Source organism: Rhodamnia argentea, chromosome 10 (genome assembly GCF_020921035.1).
Source record: "Rhodamnia argentea isolate NSW1041297 chromosome 10, ASM2092103v1, whole genome shotgun sequence".
NCBI lineage: Eukaryota > Viridiplantae > Streptophyta > Magnoliopsida > Myrtales > Myrtaceae > Rhodamnia > Rhodamnia argentea.
This window is the reverse complement of record NC_063159.1, coordinates 21,414,113-21,437,281: the sequence shown is the minus strand read 5'-3', so window position 1 is coordinate 21,437,281 and position 23,169 is coordinate 21,414,113. Positions and strand designations below refer to the sequence as shown.

At 41.3% G+C, this 23,169-nt stretch overlaps 1 protein-coding gene across 1 annotated transcript; it reads left to right on the top strand.

Annotated features, from left to right (window-relative positions):
• Positions 1-1,250: 1,250 nt before the first annotated feature.
• LOC115735016 (enolase) lies at positions 1,251-5,686 on the top strand. The gene is made up of 17 exons (XM_030666058.2): positions 1,251-1,425; positions 1,873-1,936; positions 2,072-2,136; positions 2,238-2,285; positions 2,498-2,584; positions 2,669-2,749; positions 3,094-3,195; positions 3,285-3,365; positions 3,644-3,718; positions 3,827-3,889; positions 4,112-4,189; positions 4,370-4,564; positions 4,659-4,709; positions 4,794-4,882; positions 4,986-5,037; positions 5,118-5,174; positions 5,381-5,686. Exons 1-17 carry the CDS (start codon positions 1,360-1,362, stop codon positions 5,459-5,461), a joined length of 1,335 nt encoding a protein of 444 aa, XP_030521918.1. The 5' UTR covers positions 1,251-1,359; the 3' UTR covers positions 5,462-5,686.
• The last annotated feature ends 17,483 nt before the right edge of the window (positions 5,687-23,169 follow it).

Here is a 23,169-nt window from a genome sequence, read left to right as displayed (position 1 = left end):
ATCATATGACTTTCTAAAAAAGTTCACCACAAGTGTCATGCTATGAGGTGAACGATTTTTTATAGTTACGACACTCAAATAATTAATTGAAACTTGAAACCCCTTAAACAAATTTCTTTAAAATCACGACAATTCAAAGCGATCGGCATTTGCGGTATCGATTATCGTCCCTTTTGCCTTATTTAAAGGATTGATGCACCTCGGTGAGCCATGTATATATGCCCCCAACCAATTTTCAAATAAAGTTATCGAAAATCCTTACGAGTGCTCTCAAAATATTTATTCAACATATCTAACGAAGATTCTTTCGATTTCTAAAGCATCGGCCATAATTATATGCGATCCGAGAAGAAAAAATAATACATTAAAGCTAACGAATTTTCTGCATACGATAGTCGGGTACTTGTTAACAAAATCCAATTTAAGATTTTAACATGGAACCATATCCACGATCCCCACTTGCCTCATTTTGTTTTTGTTTTTTTCCAAATTTGCGACTCTCTTGTGTCGCGATTGACGCGACGCATGCTTTGAACGGACAAACGACGTGGGGGAGCTCCAAAACTTTCCAACCTCGATTTGAAATTTGAACCAATCGGACTTGGCAGACAAGGAAAATAACCGAAGGAATATTCCCTCGATGCTTGCCCAAACTGTTCTCTTTCCACTCTCACCAAACTTGGAGCCCCTTTTCGATCTCGCCACCACCAACGCAATCCCACGCCCCCCACCTACAAATCCAACGACTTAAGAAAGTCAGTTCCATCTTCCCCTTCTTTTCTTACCTTCCTTTTTCTTGATGAAATTCAGTTCACAGAAAAACCTAACTTTACATATTAGATGGAGCGGGTCTCTTGGGTCGGGTCTGGTCGTCAGGAACACGTACGCTTCGTAGCCGGGTCGGATTGCGCGTCCGTTGATGCCCCGTTCCGACCCGACTTATGGTGAGTCGTGTTTAAATTAATTTATATGATGTATTTGATTGAATGAAGGAGTCGTCCTTGCCGCGGTAGATTTTCAGCATCCTTTCACCATTTTCGAATACGTTTCAGCTTATGAAGCTGCATGCTTTGTCCGAACGCTGATTTAGAGAGGGGTAAAAAAAAAAGTGAAAAGGAAAAGATAGCCGCACATTGTTTTCTTAAAAACCGGGAGTTTAAAAACAGTAAAAAGAGAAATTTGAAAACCCTTGATCGCACGGTTAGCATTAGTCCAAGCGTCCTTATAATTAATCGCGTCTCTCGGTCGTTGTCACTGCTCGTTCACTCATCGCGCGACTCTCTCTCTCTCTCTCTCTCTCTCTAACTCTCGATCGTCTTCTTCGTTCTCTCTGATCTGAACTCGAGTTCCATCCATCCCATGGCCAAGATCAAGTACATCAAGGCGAGGCAGATCTTCGACAGCCGTGGCAACCCTACGGTCGAGGTTAGTTCGCTATCCCCGCCTCCTCTCTCTCTCGATCGTTTTCGATGCTTCCTAAGTTTCACCTGGTCGATCTCTCGTCCTCCGTGCTCCGTGTGGCTGTCTCGATTTGGTCTCCGGAAGTAGTAGTCTGTGATCGATGAGGAGTTTGTGGGCGATGAATCTCGTTTAGTTCAAGTGGGCGTGGCTCACTCAGCATCATTTCTGTTAGTGCTTCGTGTGCTTCCTTCTTCGTTGTCGTTCGTGTAGGAGGCGGATTCGCGTTGTGATCCATGAGACTTGTTAATGTATCTGACTTGTCGATTGATCTCTGCGGAGATTTTTTTTTTCCCGATCATCACGTTTGGATTTAGTAACAATTATGAGGGAAAATTATCAGGTCGCGTGCTTTCCAACTGTGACTGTTTTTGATTGCTTCGCTGGTTTATGATTCGATCCGATCTATTGTAGGTTGATGTGACTCTTGAAGACGGGACCTTTGCTAGAGCTGCTGTTCCTAGCGGTGCATCCACCGGTAAGATTTCTGCTTTGACAATCCTCATTTTTGTGGTTCCACGTATCTGCTATGATCTTGGTAGTTCATATAGTTTTGCTGGTGAAAATGGGAAATCGCGTGGTTGTTTACGCCAAGTTACCTCTTTGATTTCAGGGATCTATGAGGCACTCGAACTGAGGGATGGTGGGTCTGATTATCTTGGAAAGGGTGTTTCCAAGGTTGTACACCACTTCACTTCTCTTCGTTGTCCTCTGCTGTTTCAATTGCTATGTTTTTACCTATTGTCCTAACAAGCATCTTTGTGTTAACGTGTGTTTAGGCGGTTGAGAATATCAACAAGATCATCGGCCCTGCCCTAGTTGGAAAGGTTGGTTTAATATATGTAATCTTCTTGTTATGCCTTTCCATTTCATAGCATTTGTCCTACAGCGGACTTATTCTATAACATTCAGTTGTTAACTTGTTGTCCAACGGCAAGATGATTGAGATGATTATTTTAAGCAATTGAAAGTTGTAAGCTAGCCTAAGTTTTGATCTCTCACCCAAGGTAAATACTTTATTTGATTTTTCCTTTTTTAGGATCCAACAGACCAGGAAGGTATTGACAATTTCATGGTTCAACAACTTGATGGAACTGTGAACGAGTGGGGTTGGTGTAAGCAAAAGGTACTTGTTTTAATTGTTTTGTTTATCAACCATGTTGTGGTGGCGGAAATTGATAGATGTTTATATATTTGTTTTTTCGTGAAGCTTGGAGCAAATGCTATACTTGCCGTGTCCCTTGCGGTCTGCAAAGCCGGGGCTGCTGCTAACAAAATTCCCCTATATAAGGTACTTTCAGCATTGCAATTGTTACTATGTTTGCTTTTGTCTGCATCTTTTCTGAGCACTTCATTTTTATTTTTTTGACTTATTATACTTGCTGGAATATTGGTCGTTGCAATTGACACTCTTAAAATTTTGTGTTTTTTCTTCACATTATTGACGTACAACATGTATCCTAGAACATTGAAAATTATGGTGGACTCTATGAAACTTATATCCGGCTATAAATTAGGTGACAAGGCAATGGGATAGTCTTAGTAGCAAGACTATGGTTGACTTGATCATTTCCACGGTAATTTCACTGTCCATTTAAATATGCTAACTCGGTTTCCCTCTCTTCATGGTTGCAGCACATTGCCAACCTTGCTGGTAACAGCAAATTGGTATTGCCTGTGCCCGCTTTTAATGTTATTAATGGAGGCTCACATGCTGGAAACAAACTTGCAATGCAGGTCTGCAGTCTGCTTCTTAACTACATTTTACTGTTTATCTTTTTTAGGATTTCTCGTTTCTTACAAGTATCTATGAACCTATGCTGCAGGAGTTCATGATTCTTCCAGTTGGAGCTTCCTCATTTAAGGAGGCCATGAAGATGGGTGTTGAAGTATATCACCATTTGAAGGTGCTGAAACTTAGATTTTCAAATTTTCTAAAATATCATCCTCCTCAAACTGTTGAACTGTTAGAAAACATGATTATGGAGACTAATCTGATATTATGCATTAGTTTTAGCAGATGCATGAGGTTAGTCATCTATTACTTTGCATTGTCTTTGTATATCATCACATGATATGAACATAGAGGACGATCAAACATCTCGTGTGAAAGTTGGTTAATGCAGCTTCATCAAATTTTTTGCTATTAAACTCTTTGTGTGACGATTTTTATACTTTGCTCTAGGCTGTGATTAAGAAGAAATACGGTCAGGATGCCACTAATGTTGGTGATGAAGGTGGATTTGCTCCTAATATTCAGGTGAAAGTATTGGTTTATGAAAGCAATGAAATTGGAGCAATTTTTCTTGTCGCAGAATGTTGTTGTTAGTCTTTTCACTGACACTATTATCGTTTTTTGCTAATTCAGGAGAACAAGGAGGGTCTAGAGTTGCTCAACATAGCCATTGCAAAAGCTGGTTACACTGGCAAAGTGAGTTCTTGGACCAACGACTAATATTCTTGGAGGCATTTTAATATATTTGCAGAAACTTACAATTTCCCTTGCTTTTTATCTTCTTTTTTGTTTTGGAAAAAGAGGGAAAAAGAAGGGAAGGGGAGGGGAGGGGAGGGGATGTTTGACTTATATTATTTTTCAGCTATGGAGAGGGAGACTTAGAGAGGGTTTTCTCTTAATGTACCTTTCCCATTTCAGGTTGTTATTGGAATGGATGTTGCTGCATCTGAGTTCTATGGAGAAGATAAAACCTATGATTTGAACTTCAAGGAAGAGGTTAGTTTCTTTCACTGTTTACGGTCAAATGCATTTTTGTGAAAAGAGATAATAGGTGGTAATGCTTCCTCAAGAAAGAAACTCCTGTGAATGTTGAATGTAACTTGAATATTGGTTCTTGTAGTCATCTAGAAACAGGATGTGAAGTGCTCATCCTCCTCATTCTGTTGATTTATGCAGGGCAATGATGGATCTCAGAAGATCCCTGGAGATGCTCTCAAAGATTTGTACAAGTCATTCGCAAGTGAGTACCCTATCGTGTCGATTGAGGATCCCTTTGACCAGGATGACTGGGAGCACTACTCAAAGATGACCTGTGAAATGGGTGAACACGTCCAAATTGTGGGGGATGATCTGTTGGTCACCAACCCTAAGGTGAGCTTGCGAACTTCGTTTATACTACTCTCTCTCTCTCTCTCTCTCTCTCTCTTTCTCTCTCTCTCTGACAAAATCATATCGTACTCTGCAGAGGGTGCAGAAGGCGATTAATGAGAAAACTTGCAATGCTCTCCTTCTCAAGGTACTTCCCAGGTCATCACTTTTAAGCATGCAATTTACGTCTGACTGTATGTACGTTCACCTGACTGAAATGGTCTTACAACAGGTTAATCAAATTGGAACTGTTACTGAGAGTATTGAAGCTGTAAAGATGTCGAAGAGAGCTGGGTGGGGAGTGATGGCTAGCCACCGCAGGTTTGCACAGCCACGAAGCACAGTCAATATAATTTTTACCTATAATTGTGTTGTCTTCTTGCTTTGGCAAATAGTCACTGACGTAATCTATAATACTTCGCAGTGGAGAAACGGAAGACACTTTTATTGCCGACCTTTCTGTGGGTTTGGCCACGGTAAGTACACAACATCAGTTTGACCTGACTTTTTTAAGCGATTAACTAACCAGTACCACTGGCATTGCTCTCTGAATCAGGGTCAAATTAAGACTGGAGCTCCATGCAGGTCAGAGCGGCTGGCTAAATACAACCAGGTTTGCATTCTTCTGTTTATTTACTTTTTTACACTAAGCTGCTTCGCCTGTACTTATATCATTTCTTGTCATTGGATTAGAAAATAAGAAAGAGAAGAGAGGATCCATCTCTATTCTGTCTTTATCACTTACCTTTAATTCCCGAAAGTTGATAACACCAGCATTTCTTAATGAAAATGTAGTGACTCATGTCTGTATATGCACAGCTCTTGCGAATTGAAGAGGAGCTCAGCGCAGAAGCTGTTTATGCTGGAGCACACTTCCGCAAGCCTGTTGAACCCTACTAGAGCAAAAGCGGCATCCTTATTAGTGCAGATCCAGGTGTTTGGCTTGCTTTATCTGTTGAGCAATAATTTTTGTCTGAAGGCGGGTTGAAAAACACGAGACCTAAACTTTCGTTTGTTCAATAATTTTCACTGTTGGATCTTTTTTGAGCTCTAACGATATAATGAGGAGGTACCTTATGGTTTTCTTTATGGAGGAATTATAACTAAGGTCGGCTTTGACATCAATGTCTTATTTTATTTCCCCCTCTTATGATTTATCGGCTTGCAGCTGTTGGTCTTTTTTATGTATTGTTCATTTTCTATGAGTGATTTGTGCATCATGCGGGAAGCCCTCGAGGAAAACTTGCATTGTGGATATGAATCATGGAAGGGGAAAACATAGTTCACTTTTGTTTATGCGTAGTCTCGTAACTCATGAGAGTTCTGTTATTTATTTATTTTTTAAAACTTGATCTAAGGTTTGTTGTCCACTGTCACTGAGATCAGATGGGGAGACTTCATTTTATGTTTGGGCAACTCGTCTTGCAGTCCAAGGTTTCACCCCAGGTTCTCTTTGAACCGCGTTAGAAAGGGTGATCCGGTCGACAGAACGTCTTTTTGGGTCCTTGCCTTGATCTTCCCCCTTAGAAACATCTTTGGTAGCAGATTTTCTTCATTGTCAAAGCCTGTCCGAAGGTATCCCCATCATCTCCATTTCTGCATCTTTGACTGTCTGTGGACAGGCAACTTTGGGTCATCTTCTAAATCCGCCCCTAATCCGTTATGTCTACGTGGTCATCGGTGCTATTTTGTTCGACTTGGTTAATAGAAGATTCAGTATCTTCTGCATTGTTTGGTAAATATGCATATATAACGCGGATACAGCAAGCTGGAGCGGGGGCTCTGGAGCGACGGAGAAAGTGCTTCACCTCCTAATCGATCACTGCGATAGAGAGCCTTTTCTCTGATCACGTCGAGAAAATGCTTCCTCTCCCAATTCCATAAACCGTTTTCAGGGCCTCCTCCATATGCGTCTTCAGCCTAAAGAATCTGTACTTGAGCTAGATCAACCCAGTGCGTGCGCTTTTGATGCAATTGAAACAGTAGGGCTTTTTTGGAAAATATGATAGCAAAAAAAAAATTACTAATTTAAGTGTATTTTTTTCTAAATTTACAGATTTAGGGCATGTGCAACCCAAGCTCTTGCTGCCGCTTCACTGTGGTGCCGTGTTGCCGTGCCGCCCCTCCGTTCGACCACTCGAGCCAACCACCGATCCGCTGTCCATCCTCGTTGTTGCCACAACCACGAATCACTCGTGGTCCTTTCGCCCGTGGGCCGTGATGACTCGAGATCCGTGAACTCGCAACCTCGTGCTGTGCCGCCATGCCATGCCCCTCTCCGCCGACCCACCGCGAGAGGACCCCCGTGTGCCGCAAGCCCGCGAGCCTCGTGCCGCTGCGGCGCCGGTGAGTTGCCGCCATGTCGGTCATCATTGGTCGAGTGTTGTCGCCGTCACGTGTCGTCGTCGCCGTCGTCGCCACCAACCGTCATTAGTTTGTGAGTTAACATCTCATATCCGATTTGATCGTTAATTGCACTTAGGGTTAATTTAATTAATGTTAATCGTGGATTAGATTAGTTGAATGACGATTTCATTTAGTTAACCATGATTGAGTTAGATTAGTGACTATGGTTAGGTTAGTTGACCACGGTTAGTTTAAGTCAACCTCGATTAGTTAAAGTAACCGTAGTTACTTTTAGTTAACTATAGTTACTTTTCATTAACTGTAGTTATTTTTAATTAACTCTAGTTATTTTAATTAATCGTGCTTAGTTTAATTACCCGAAGTCGAGTTGATTGAATATTGATGTGCTAATTAACTGGAGTCGAGTTAATTAAGATGAGTTAGCTAGTTAAAATCGAGTCAATTAATTAAAGTAGACTTTAATTAATTATGGTTGGACTAATAAATTATAATTAGTTTAATTAACTATAGTCGGGTAAATTAATTGAGATGAATTGAATGATTGTAGTCTGGTTAATTAGTTAAGATGGATTTAATTAATTATTATTAGGTTAAATAATTATAGTTAGATTAATTTACTATGATCGGAATAATCAATTGAGACCGAATTAGGGAATTGATTAATTAAGGTACATTCATTTATTTATTTGTTAATATTTTGGTAATGTTTAAATTATTTATAGGTTGTTATCAACAAAATATAATGTTTTTGTGTTTTTATGTTATTTATAGGTTGTTATTAATATGTTTAATTTTTTTTTTAATGTTAAGATTATTAATATATTTTAAATTTTGTTATTGTAATAGGTGTACATGTTAGTATTGTTTATTTATTTTTTTAGATTTTGTTACGAATATGTTTAAATTTGAAGGTATTATTTTTTAATTTGTTAGTTATATAGAAAAAAAATATTTATCAATTTTGAGATGAAAAAATAATTTCTATTTTCTTTATTTAGTAGAATGTCGTTTAGATCTTTTGCGATTGTGTCTTGGGGAGGTAGAATTGTACAAAATGAATACATACATGATTACGAAAGTGGACAGTCTACTATGTTTGGGATTGTAAAAATATCCACATTTGATGAGCTACATGCTACGATTGAGCGTGTATTGAATCTACCGGAGAACTAATATATTCGTAGTTTGATGTTTAGATAACCGGTTCTAACATCCCGGAGTATTAGATATGACATTGTGGAGGTGGACAATGATGTTACGCTTAAGACAATCCTAGAGTTCGCACTTCGGCGTGGTTCCATGGGATTTTTATAGTTTTATGCAATAGTAGATGAACAAAAAGTGATAAATGCTTCAACTGGTGGAGGTTCGAATGTTAATGAAGATGATATTGGTTTGAATAATCGATGCGTGGAGTATGATGATGATGATAGTAATGAAAAATATGACTTGTAGCTCGATAGTGATGATGAAAGCGATGATGGTGATGGTAGTTATATGGTAGATGAGAGTGATGGAAGTAATAATATGGAGGATTACTACAACACCCATTGTAGTAATCTCATTTTGTTGTTGGTACATTTACCGACCTATTTAGGGATTGACTTTGATATGGTGCAAGTAGATACAAAAGCTAAGTCAGGCCGTAATATGTTGTGTGATCCATCGAACGAATTTGATGTTGGGATATTATTTTCATCACGGGATAATATCATATCTCGTAACTTCGGGATTTTATGGAGTTCATTCAATGGGATTTTAGGCATTTGATTGGCATTTGATTACGGTTTTGGTCGAAAGGTGGAAACCCGAGACTCACATATTCCATATACCCGAAGGTGAGTACACGATCATACTGCAGGATACCGCGGTTCTTATAGGATTTCCCATTGAAGGAAATGCGATTACGGGCCCTACTACTATAGATTGGGGCGCTCTTTGTGAGGATCTACTTAGTGATTGTCCACCCCAATTGCGTGGTTCATTGGTCCAATTAGCCTGGTTGAGAGAACGTTTTGGTATAATTCCCGACAATGTCAATGAGGTTACCATACAACAGCATGTTAGGATATTCATTCTACGGTTGCTTGAAGGATGTATCTTTTCGGACAAATCGGATGCTAGAGTTAGTTTGATTTTTCTTCCACTATTGGAAGACCTCGAGCAACCTACTAGATACGGTTGGGGTTCAATAGCACTTGCGTAGTTGTATAACGAGCTATGTAATGCGATCGATCTATTAGCGCACCAAATCAATGGTACCCTATATGTATTGCAGATTTGGGCGTGAGATCCCTTAAGTTGTGTCTCCCAATCCATCGAAACCCGTAACCCTTTACCAAATGCACTTTTTGGTAGTCGGTATGTGATTTATTACATTTTCAGTTCTTGGGTCATAAATTTTTTTCAATGCCTATAATATATTTAACCGTTCTTGTTTTTTGTTTATTCAACTAGAGTTAAGCCTTGTCGCGACCTAAAAAATAAACAAGTTAAATTCCAGGCTAATGGATTATCGGGTTAATTAATTAACTAACCTAACTCGAACTCTCCCAAGTCCATACCAAATCGCAACTTAAGATTCGAATAATTAACATGCAATGTGATTTGAATTTGGAGTCGCCACTAATCATTTTCGGTAGGTCGATTAGAAACTTAAATAAAATAGTGGGAGAAAACTATCTTATTTCTACGAACCAGAAATTTGAATTCGGGGATTTATTTTACGCTAGATTACTCTAACGCTCTTTCGGTACCATTTTCATGAAAAATATTTGATTTGGCAATTTTGATGGATTTTACTTGAAATTCAAAGGTGCAGCTTTTTGGTTTTTTCCCCCTTTTTTTTTTTATGAGAATGTAAAACATTAAACTTGATCAATATAGTCTCTTCACCTGTCGGAGGTTTAATCATTTTATGCTGCTCAAAATCTCTGCGTATTTCCTCATCGTCGTGGTTAGACTACTTTGAGTCATTCGCCTTGCATACTTCAAGATCCACCAGATTCCCCTCCTCATGTTCGCCCTTGAAACATAAAGTGGCGAAAATCAGAAAAACAAACAAGGTTTAATTGCGGTGTGATTTTTTTCGAAGAACTTTATTTTATTATTATTATTATTATTATTATTATTATTATTATTATAAACCGTGGGACATGAATTCTTGAAGAAGTCCAACCCTCGGTTCTTACCTTGATGACAAACTCGTTGGTCGTTGGTTATCGTCATCGGGTTGGTTTGGGACACTTCAACAAGATTTGAAAAACAGTACAATTTTATTAATATGAAATTACATCTTCTAGGAAAGAAAATCCGAGAGTGCAACACGTAATAGAAGTCCAAAAGCAACTCAAAACCTAAAGGAAAACAAAAAATGTCCCACGTAGGGGATTGCATAAACATAAAGATGTTACTCTAAATCTAAACCCTCCAGTAGATCATCACATATGGCATTGACGAATGATTTGGAAGGTTTAGGCGCCAGGTAAGGTTCCTCCTCATGCGCTTCGTCTTCAAATACAATAGCAATGGTTATATCGTCAAAACAACCGGCGATATTGAAGACCCCTTCATCTTCTTCGGACCCTATTGGCTAAACCGCAGTACCTTGATTCTTCAGTGTGTCGGGGAACACAATCCCCAAGTCATCTTCGAGTTGGGTCAAATTATCGTAGCCTCCGACCACTCCAACTGATCGAAAAGTGGTATATAGAGGTGGGGGTAAAGGATCGCATGCCTGCTATCCGGGACCCATTGCGCATCTTCTATGCCTACGTCCTCGGCATCCCGCACCCGCTATGTGAGATTGGCCTTTGGGTTCAATTGGGGTGCGGATCCCTTGGCCATGTCGACCTAAACCGATACTGGGCTTAAAGCCATTGCCTACCATTATCTTAGCCACCATAAGAAAAGTGGTTGACATTTCGGGAATTGTTAAAGGACTTTCTGGTGATGCATGGATGGTGTGTACTATCTCAAAAGCATAGTAGGAATCTTCTTCATCATGAGTCGGCTCGATGTAAGGGATAACCGTTTCATTGAAAATCCGGTGATCTTCCTCTCCATGGACAATCACCAACTTCTGTTGGACCACGAACTTAATTTTCCGATGAAGGCTTGATGGGACGGCTCCAGCGTTATGAATCCAAGGTCGGTCTAGGAGAAGGTTAAAGGCCGAAGGAATATCCAAGACCTGAAAGAGAATGTCAAACAAAGAAGGCCCGATCTGAATCTCCAAGTTGATCCGCCCCAGCATATCCTTCTTTACGCCATGGAATGAGCGGACGGAAGTCTTGGCCGTCCGCAACCTGGCCGTGTCGATTCCAAGATGATTCAATGTGGCTAATGGGCAAATATTCAGCACGACCCATTGTCAATAAGTACCCGAGCTACGTGAGTTTGCTTGTGTTTGATCGTTATGTGCAAAGCTTTGTTATGACCCCGCCTTTCGAGCGGAATCTCATCGTCGGCGAATGCGACCTGATCCTTTAGAAGGATCGTCCCTACAAAGTTCTCTAGTTTGTCCTGTTCAATATTCTCGGGTACGTGAATTTCACCGAATACCTTCATTAAGGACTCCCGATGCTTCTCCGATGATTGCGTAGGTTCAAGTAGGGATACCCGAGCCCGTGACTTCCGCAATCGGTCGACAATGCTATACTCACTCGCCTTGATTACGCCTAAGAATTCCTTAGCATCTTTTGCAATGACTTGCTTAGTCGGTTGGTCATCGTTATAAGCACGTCCCGATCTTGTTATCGGGGTAAGATCGTAGGACCAAGGAACCGCTTTGTCACTAACATACGGAAAAGGCTGGAGCGAGGCAATGACGATTCCGAGTTCATCGTCCGTCGCATCTTCCAAGACAAATATGTCCGCTAACTCTGGGTCATTTTTGATCGAGTTAGTCACATTGGCATCTTCCACCCGAGACTCTTAAAAGGTCCCGAGTTGGGTCAAAGCTACAAGCTCTTGATTCCGATCAATGATAATCTGGGATATAGTGGCCACTGTCTCGGTTTGACTTGCCCGGACTATAAATCCGTTCTTCATGAGAGCGAAGACATTTTCCTTCAACTGATCGAGTGATATCAATTCACCGACCTTATAATATCATGCCCCGATCAGAACGTTGAGAACATCGACTACTTCAACCTTAACAGCACCAACCTGTCCGATCCATTGCCCAAATACAACATTAACTTTACCCGAATAATCTGGCAAAGGATTATTTTGGACATTTGGTTGTTTGTTGCCTTGGAACGAAAATGCCTTAGAATCGAGTAGATCTTGAATCCGATGCTTCAATATGAAACATCCGTCGGTGTCATGTCCAAGCTCCCCGCAGTGGTAATCACATTTCTTTGATGGATCATATCTCGGCGAGCTCGTGTTACTGAGTCGTAGAGGCTCGGAAGTTAGTAAACCTCTCTTACGTAGAACCGCAAGTACCTGTGACGGGGTTCCTAGTAGAGGGGCAACCTGCCGAGGGGACCATTGATTCCCTCTTTGTCGTTGCACACCGAAATTAGCATGCTACCGATTAGGAATCAGTACATCTTGCGCGTGGGTCGTGGGTTTTTGGCCGTAGGTCATGTTGACTCGTGGGGCCGGCTCCTTATCTTTCCGTACGACAAATCTCTTAGTCGTCGTGGTGACATCACCGTACCAACCTTTCTTCATACCGTTCTCGATTTCTTCAGCCATTGCGATGAGATGGCTGAATAACGTGGCATCAGATCCCAAAATTCGAGTTCTCATAACTTGCGGCGGGGTGGAAACGAATAATTTCATGAGCTTCCTTTCCGAAAGGACTGGTTTCGATTGAGATACCACGTTCCTCCACCCGGTGGCATACTGCTTGATTGTTTCTCCTTTCTTCATCTCAAACTGTTCAAGATCTTCTCTGGTGGTAAGCATGTCCAAGTTAAAGCTAAAATGTTTGATGAAAGCATTAGTTGCCTTCTCCCAATCATCCATTCGATAGATCTCGTAGTCCGTATACCATCTCATGGCGACTTCTTTTAAACTAGCTTGGAAAGTTTGAACCATTAGGGGGCCATTGGTCGCATGCTTGTTCATTCTTGCCTAGTACATCCGGACGTGTTGAACCGGGTTGGAAGTCCCATCATACTTCTCAAAGTCGGACATCTTGAACTTCTCCTGCACCGTGACCTTTGAAAAGACAGATCGGTCAATCTGCGGTATGTTGTGAGTCCCCTCGACCTCTTGGATCCTCTGTTCCATTTGGGCCAACAGCTTAGCCGTATCACCATTCAATCAGGGGGCCACAGGGCTGGCTTGGGGGATTGGGACTACAGGCGGCGTGATCGAGCTCATGCCCGTGATGATCACATCTTCTAGTGGCATTGTCTGATAGGGAGCAGCTTTCGGGGCTTTACCGGAGTTGTCCGTATGAGGATTTAAAGCGGGAATGGTTAGCGGCGGGCCGACGATGGATGATTGAAGTTTGGCGGTGAAGGCGGTTATCATTTCCTCCATCTTTCGGAACATCATCCCTTCAAAATGCTCGGTCAAGGAGCCAAGTTTCTCGCCTAGGGCAAGAATGACGGTGGCGTTGATGTCGGGCATTCTCTTTGCGACTAATCGAGTAATATGTGGAGGATCCGCGATAAATCACATGTACGCAGAAACAAACCCAAAATGAATACAGTGAGCAAGAATAACGAGCCGGCCCATGGCGTCCCTCTAGACTCAAACGTACAAAGTAATTATGACCAAAGGATTGAAACATGTAATTTTCATTTTGTCCACTTTTACGAAAAAATTCGTATTAATTCGCACGTTGATCAAAACACGTCCAAATTTTACGAGCTTATAGTTGAGAAGATGATGAACAACTTTTATGTTGGCCAATCGTACTAGAAATGAGCAGATTAAATCAGTTTTAATGCGTCTTTCCGAAAAATCACGTTCAGAAAACTGTTATAACCGCATGTTGTTGAAAAAACGAAGGGCCATCTTAAATTATGAATTTAATTCTGAAATTTTGTAGGATATTAGTTGAAACATAGGCCTACAACTTTCGTGTTTGGCACTTACTCAAAGCTCGATCGTAGAATTTAGTAAAAATCGCACAACAGGAACAAGCCAAATCAGAATTGAGGACAATTGATGAAATTGTAAAAGCTACAGAAGCAAAGTACGAAATTGGAAACAAGACAATGAGATTCTTAAACAATCAACCCATGAAAGTAAATACATGACTCAATTTAAGCAAACCAAGAAATCAAACGGTCTTTCTTTTTTTAGAGGCCATGTGATCTATAGACGAATGGGCCTTCAAGGCACGCCGTAATCATGCATTCACCTTCGCCAAAGCATCCGCCTTTTCTTGGGCCTTCATCACCTTCTCTTCGCCGGCTTTGAGTTGAGCTTGATGGGTATGCTGCATTGTCACGATCGGGATCTTCGGGAGTATCTCGACGGGGATGGCATGAGACTGAATATACCGAGTTGTGACAAAGTAACTCCTCATTTTTTCGATAAGCTCCTCTATGGGCCAAATCACGCTTCGATTAGAACACTCTCGCCAAGCCTCGGAATGACGTCTCAATTCTGCTATGTAGTTCTTGTTCTTCTCAAATTGAACTTGGAATTTGTTGGGCCCAAGTGAAGGCGGGATATTCTCGCGAACCCGAAATTGTCGTGTAACTCGAAGAGGCCGATAGCTGGTTGCTCCATAAATGCCCATCAAAGGCACGGGCTTCTAATTGCCATGGCATAGTCGAGCTTCCACCACTCGGAACCATACAGCTTGCCAAAGGAAAATCTTAGAGTTTGGATTCTCGAATAAATGGACCCACTACGTATAGTACAAGTTTTTAGTTCGATATTGTATTTGTTTTAATCTTAAACTAGGGTTGTCGGTTTTACCCATTTCAAATACAATCATGCTTTCCCCGAATTGAGAAAGTTATAAGAAAAATTAGATTTGTAAAAGCTCAATTGGGGCTCGAAAAATCTTATCTTTTTCTTTCTTGTTTTCTTTTTTGGAATGAGCAAAACGTGTTAATGAAATGAAAGGTTTAGCAATAATGGTGTTTACAAAATTGACCCCGCCACAAGCTTGTTTTTATTGTCCATGCTATCACGGGATCTATAGTATTATGATGGAATGGAAAAATGATAAGTCCGAAAAAGGTTAAGATAAAAATCTTAGATCTCATGAGGCCGGAGTTATTTTCAAAACATTCAAATTTTTTGTCTCTTATGCCCTGTTATCTCATTTTTATTTTGGGTTGGTCCATGATTTAGGTTGATTTAATTGGCACGTGATCTATATACGAATGGGTCGCAACGATATCCATTTCGTGCCTACTTCGAAGCTAGAGCTCAAGAAGCTATGGGGTAAGTTGAAGCCCGATGGCCAGCAAGACGTGCTCAAGCATATCGGGTTCATGTTGCCGATTCTTGACATCGATGTTCAGAATCGGATCATGCAAGAACTTGCTCATTTTTGGTGTCCCGAGACGACCACATTTGTGTTAGGAGGTAAGTTTGAGCTCACCCCCACCTTGGAAGAATACAATATTGCCATTGGAAAATCAATTGAGTTGGATATGGTTGAACCACCTATTCGGGTAGATCCGGTGGTAGTGCTTGCTGAATTTTTGGGTTTGACTAAAAAAGAAATTGAAAAAGTGTCGAGGAGTAACTACCGGGCATGCCCGACTCTGAGAAGTATGATGGGATTTTCAACCTGGTTCAAGACGTCTAGATGTACCAGGCAAGAATGAACAAGCATGCGACCAACCGCCCCCTAATGGTTCAAACTTTCCAGGCTAGTTTAAAAGAAGCTGCCATGAGATGGTATACGGACTACGAGATCTATCGAATGGATGATTGGGAGAAAGCAACTAATGCTTTCATCAAACATTTTAGCTTTAACTTGGATGTACTTACCACCAGAGACGATCTTGAATAGCTTGAGATGAAGAAAGGAGAAACAATCAAGCAGTATGTCACCAGGTAGAGGAACGTGGCATCTCAATTGAAACCGGTCCCTCCGGAAAGGGAGCTCATGAAATTGTTCGTTTCCACCCCGCCGCAAGTTATGAGAACTCGAATTTTGGGATCCTCTACCACATCATTCAGCCATCTCATCGCAATGGTCGAAGAAATCGAGAACGGTATGAAGAAAGGTTGGTACGGTGATGTCACTACGACGACTAAGAGATTTGCGGTAAGGAAAGACAAGGAGCAGGTCAACATGACCTACAAACAAAAACCTATGACCCGGACGCCGGTCGTATGCATTCCTAATCGGCAGCAGGCTAATTTCGGCGCGCAACGACAAAGAGGGAATCATCGGTCCCTTCGGCGGTTTACCCCTCTACCAGAAACCTCGTCGCAGGTACTCGCAGTTCTACGTAAGAGAGGTTTACCGACTTCCGAGCCTCTACAACCCAAGAACACGAGCTCGCCGAGATATGATCCATCAAAGAAATGTGATTACTATTGCGGGAAGCTTGGACATGACACCAACAACTGTTTCATATTGAAGCATCGGATTCAAGATCTACTCGATTCTAAGGCATTTTCGTTCCAAGGCAACAAACAACTGAATGTCCAGAATAATCCTTTGCCGGATCATTCGGGTAAAGTTAATGTCGTATTCGAGCCGGGGATTAGACAGGTTGGTGCTGTTAAGATTGAAGTAGCCGATGTTCTCAACGCTCTAATCGGGCAGGGATATTATAAGGTCGGTGAATTGATATTACTCGATCGCTTAAAGGTAAAGGTCTCCGCTCTCATGAAGAATGGATTCATAATTTGGGCAAGTCAAACCGGGAAAGTGGCCACTATATCCCAGTTATCATTGGATCGGGATCGGGAGTTTGCAGCTTTGACCAAACCCGGGACCTTTCAAGAGTCTCAGGTGGAAGATGCCAATGTGACTAACTTGATCAAGAATGACCCGAAGTTAGCGGATATGCCCATCTTGAAAGATGCAACGGACGATGAACTCGGAATCGTCATTGCCTCGCCCCGACCTTTTCCGTATGTTAGTGACAAGGCGGTTCCTTGGTCCTACGATCTTGCCCCGATAACAAGATCGGGACGCACTTATAACGATGACCAACCGACGAAGCAAGTCTCTGAGAAAGATGCTAAGGAATTCTTGGGCGTAATCAAGGCGAGTGAATGTAGCATTGTCGACTAGTTGCGGAAGTCACGGGCTCAAGTATCCCTACTTGAACTTCTGCAATCATCCGAGAAGCATCATGAGTCCTTAATGAAGGTACTCGGTGAAATTCACGTACCCGAGAATATTGAACAGGACAAACTAGAGAACTTTGTAGGGACGATCCTTCTAAAGGATTAGGTCGCATTCGCTAACGATGAGATTCCGCTCGAAGGGTGGGGTCATAACTAAGCTTTGCACATAACAATCAAACACAAGCAAACTCACGTAACTCGGGTACTTATTGATAACGGGTCGGCATCGAATATTTGCCCATTAGCCACATTGAATCGTCTTGGAATCGACCTGGCCGGGTTGCGGACGGCTAAGGCTTTCGTCCGCTCATTCGATGGCGTAAAGAAGGATGTCTTGAGGCGGATCAACTTGGAGGTTCAAATCGGGCATTCTTTGTTTGACATTCTCTTCCAGTGTTCGGATATTCCTTCGGCCTTTAACCTTCTCCTAGGCGGATCTTGGATTCATAACGCCGGAGCTATCCCATCAAGCCTTCATCGGAAAATTAAGTTCGTGGTCCAACAGAAGTTGGTAATTGTCCATGGAGAGGAAGATCACCAAATTTTCAATGAAACGACTATCCCTTACATCTAGCCGGCTCATAATGAAGAAGATTCCTACCACGCTTTTGAGATAGTACACACTATCCATGCATCACCAGAAAGTCCTTTGCCGGTTCACAAATGTCAACCACTTCTCTTATGGTGGCTAAGATAATGGTGGACAATAACTTTAAGCTCGGTACGGGTTTAGATCAACATGGCCAATGGATCCGCACCCCAATTGAACCCAAAGGCCAATCTCACACACCTGATCCGGGATGCCGAGGACGTGGGCATAGAAGATGCGCAATGGGTCGCGATAAGTAGGCATGTAGTCCTTTACCTCCACCTCTATATACCACTTTACGATCGGCCGGAGTGGTCGGAGGCTACGATAATTTGACTCAACTCGAAGATGACTTGGGGATTGTGTTCCCCGACACACCGAAGGATCAAGGTACTGCTGTTGAGCCAATAGGGTCCGAAGAAGATGAAGGGGTCATCGATATCGCCGGTTGTTTTAACGATATAACCGTTGCTGTTATATTTGAAGACGAAGCGCATGAGGAGGAACCTTACCTGGCGCCTAAACCTTCCAAATCATTCGTCAATGCCATATGTGATAATCCACTGGAGGGTTTAGATTCGGAGTAACATCTTTATGTTTATGCAATCCCCTACGTAGGACATTTTCTATTTTCCTTTAGGTTTTGGGTCGCATTTGGATTTCTATTCTGTGTTGCACTCTCGGATTTTCTTTCCTAGAAGATGTAATTTCATATCAATAAAATTGCACTATTTTTCGAATCTTGTTGAAGTATCCCAAACCAACCCGATGACGATAACCAACGACCAACGAGTTTGTCATCATGGTAAGAACTAAAGGTTGGGCTTCTTCAAGAATTCATATCCCACGGTTAAAAAAAATAATCATAATAAAAAATAAAGTTCTTCGAAAAAAATCACACCGTAATTAAACCCCGTTTGTTTTTCCGATTTTCGCCACTTTATGTTTCAGGGACGAACATGAGGAGGGGAATCCGGTGGATCTTGAAGTATGCAAGGCGAATGACTCAAGCGAGTCTAACCTCGACGATGAGGAAATACGCAGAGATTTTGAGCAGCATAAAATGATTAAACCTCCGACAAGTGAAGAGACTATATTGATCAACTTGGACGATACGTAAAACCCTAAAGAGGTTAAAATCGGGCGTGGCCTTTCCAACGATATGGCTAAACGTTTGATTAATCTCTTAAGGGATTACCAGGATATTTTCGCCTGGTTCTATGCAAATATGCCAGGACTTGATCGATCCATCGTCGAATATCGTCTACCGACCGATCCTTCGGTTGAACCCGTAAAGCAAAGGACACTACCGGCTAAACCATAGCTTGAAATGAATATTAAGGATGAAGTCATGAAGCTCTTCGATGTAGGATTTATTGAGGCAACCCAATACTCCGATTGGGTCGCTAATATTGTCCATGTGCTAAAGAAAGACGAACAGGTCCGGGTCTGTGTTGACTATCATGGACCGAATAAGGCTAATCCCAAAGATGATTTCCCACTCCCGCGCATCGATGTACTCATGGATAGCACAAATGGATTCGACTTATTTTCATTCATGGATGATTTCTCGGGTTATAATCAGATTTTGATGAACGTGGATGATAAACTAAAAACTACATTCACCACTCCGTGGGGGTTGTTCCACTACAAGGTGATGCCATTTGGTCTAAAAAATGCCGGTTCTACTTACCAACGGGCCATGGTCACTCTGTTCCATGACATGATACATAACGAGATTGAGGTATATGTCGATGACATAATTGCAAAGACAAGGCGGGGAGAGGATCGCATAAAAACTCTGACTAAGTTGTTCGAGAGACTCCAAAAGTTCAGGTTGCGGCTCAACCCGGCCAAGTGCGTCTTTGGTACTAGCTCGAGCAAATTGTTCGGATTCATTGTCAATAGTAAGGGCATCGAGATTGACCCATCTAAGGTGAAGGCCATTTGTGAGCTCAAGTCGCCTATGACAGTTAAGGAGGTTCGGGGCCTCATGGGTAGATTGAACTACGTCGCTCGATTCATTTCACAACTATCTGAGACCGCTAAGCCCTTTCTCAAGTTACTCAAGAAGAACGCGCTAGTCAATTGGGATAGCAAGTGCGAGGAAGCTTTTGAAGAGTTGAAACGACATCTCATGAATCTGCCCGTACTTGTTCCGCCAACACCTGGCCAACCTCCGTTACCATACCTCACAATCCATAGCGAGTCTTTGGGCACCATGCTTGCTCAAGTAAGGCGGGAGGATGGGAAAGAACGAGCCATTTATTATTTGAGCAAGAAATTCATGGCTTCCGGATGAATTATTCCGAGACCGAGAAGACATGCGCGGCATTAGTTTGGGTGCTACATAGACTTCGCCAATATACTCTACATTATCATGTGTTCTTGGTAACGGAATGCGATTCTATCAAATATCTGCTGAATCAACCTGCTTTGATCGGTAAACTCGCCAAATGGTGGATCCTCATTTCTGAATTTGATGTTCAATACTTATCTCAAAAATCAATTAAGGGACGAGCCATAGCCGATGCTTTAGGCGAGAGTCCAGGGCAAGACAATGACACATACTATCCCGAGGGTCGAATCATGTCGGTAGATCATTACGTCTGGACCATGTATTTCGACGGAGCCGTGAATTTATCCGGATCGAGCACTGGAGCGATTCTAATATCCCCCGGTGGCTAGCATTATCCTGTAGCAACAAAATTGGTATTTCCTTACACGAATAACATAGCAGAAAATGAGGCAAGCATTCTCGGTCTACGGGCCGCGGTTGAAATGGGGATAGCCTGACTCAAGGTATTCGGAGATTCCGCTTTGATTATCCTTCAGATTGTTGGAAAGTGGAAGACAAGAGATGCTAAATTGCTACCCTACCATGAGTATCTGGATGAGCAGGCGGAGGAATTTGAGGATATCTCATTCGAGTATCTATCCTTGACTCATAATCGATTCGGCGATGCATTGGCTACCTTGTCTTCAATGTTACAAGTCGCCAACGGACTTGAAGTTGACCCACCGAAGATCGAGGTATTAAAAAAGCCGGCAAATTGTATGGCCGTGATTGATGAACCCGATAGTAAGTCGTAGTACCATGACATCAAGACTTATATTCAAAAGCAGGAGTTCCCCGAAAAAAGTACCGTATCTGACCAAAAGTACATAAGGAAGATGGCCTCGAAGTTCTTCCCGAACGGAGAGAATTTGTACAAGCGGTCATTCGATTCTGTCCCGCTAAGATGCGTTGACTCAACCAAAGCGGTTCGTCTGATGATGGAAGTACATGAAGGGATCCGTTAGACACGGTCGGTTCCGTGGAACCGCCCTGTCTTGCCCCACGAAAGGTGGAACCGGAACCGACCGTTGGAAATTCCGGTTCCGAGCCGGTTCAGGTTCGGAACCGGCGGTTCATTCCGGTTCCTTTTTTAATATTAATTTTTAAAATAATAAATAGTAAAATAAACATAATAAATTATAAAATACAATTAAATTGTACATTGTAATAAAATATGGGGAAAAAAAAGAGAGATGAGGAATGGGCTTGAACTTAATGAATTATCATTAAGCGCCTACATATCTTCTTGGGGATAGAAGAATCAAAACCCATGTAGTTCTTTTACCTTTGAGAACCCCAACTTACATCTTCGTCAATTGTCGCTACCCGTTGTGGTACCCGTGGCGGTGGTATCTCCAATATCATCGCTAAAAAATTCGTGTTCACGATCTAGCTCTTGGTGTCGATATTTCGCCCTCGTCCAATCGTCGACACAAGCTTGAGCTTCCACAGAGTCCGGGCTTAATCTTGAACGGCGAGAGTCCAAAATTAATCTTCCAGCACTAAATGCTTGTTCAACCGCAACCGTTGAAGAAGGGGTTGCTAATATTTGACGAGCGATGAGGGCGAGAACTGGATAATCGATTTGTTGACTCTTCCACCACTTCAGGATTTCAAAATCAGTACTATGTTCCGCATCACGAAACTCAAATTGAGTGGTTAAATATTTTTCTAATTCAGAAAAACTACCTGTTGCCCCTTTTTGTTTTTTTTTCCTACTCTTAAGCATATTATACCCTATACTAAGTGAACTACCACCTTCGCTACGTGAGACAGTAGATTGTAAAGATCTAGAATCACTTAAACCATATCTATTACAAAATTCTCCATATAATACTACTATAGATTCTTTAACATTTCCTAGTATATTTGAAATATCTATTGAATTTTTCAAATGTAAACAATCATGATAATACACATTTAAATAATCTAGTAAACCGTCTAATTTAATACGTGGATAAAAAACAATACCAACTAAATAGACAAGAGGAATTTGCAAATAATAATGCAACCATTTTTCTCGCATTACTAAAATAGTTCGACCTAATTTGGTATCATTTTCATATTCACTAGAAACACCACAAATATTAACACACTCTATTAAAAATAAATGCGTAGTAGGATAATAAATACCAGATAAAATCTTAGTAGCATCATTAAAAATTTTCAAAAAATCTAAATTTTTTTTGCAAACGTCTCAATGTTGAGGAAGTAAAGTAATTTCGGGAATATTTTGTGAAATAAATATACACAATAAATCTTTATAATCAAAAGTTTGCCGAAACAACCGTACGTAGAATTCCAACGAATCGGAATATCTTTTGGAAATCTTCTTGCCCTTCTCCCATTTTGTTTACAAAATTTTCCCCATGATTTCATAGAGTAGGGACGACTCCATAAAAATTTAATTGCACCCTTTATTGGGGCGAGAGAAGTGTACACATAAATTTAAAACATGACAAGCACATCTAATGTGAAAAAATTGTCCGCCAAAAGTGTGTTTGCAAATATTTTCTAATTCGGGAATAGAAGCGGTATTTGCGGCAAGATTATCAAAACCAATTGAAAATACTTTATTTATTAAATTATATTCTTCTAAAACTTGCCTAATTATTCTATAAATATTATGAGCCGAATGTCTTTCATCAAAAACTCGAAATGCAATAAGTCTTTTTTGAATCGTCCAATCGTCACCTATCCAATGACACGTGACACCCATATAAGAATGAATTTGCCAAGGATCACTCCAAATATCGCTACCTATATGCACACGTCCATTGAATTCCGCAAAAAATTTTGCTAAAGATTTTTTTCCTTTTTTATAAAGATGAAAAACTTCGCGTTTAAGAGTATTTTTTGGAATAGTTGGCACTTGTGGAACCAACGCAGTATTTATCAAATATTTCATATTAAAATTTTCACTAGTATTAAACAGAGCATGATCAAGGGCAACATATTCAGCTAATGTTTGTTTATAAAGTGCATCGGTGTAACGAAATATAGGATGAGGATTAGAAGTGGCGTACCCGGAAATTTGTTGTTGCGTATTGTCGATCCCCGCTTGCGTTGGAT

Coding starts and splice junctions, on each gene's coding strand:
- LOC115735016 (XM_030666058.2), top strand. CDS start 1,360: ATGGCCAAGATCAAGTACATCAAGGCGAGGCAGATCTTCGACAGCCGT. Junction 4,710..4,793: donor GCAATGCTCTCCTTCTCAAG/GTACTTCCCAGG, acceptor GTCTTACAACAG/GTTAATCAAATTGGAACTGT. Junction 4,883..4,985: donor GTGATGGCTAGCCACCGCAG/GTTTGCACAGCC, acceptor AATACTTCGCAG/TGGAGAAACGGAAGACACTT.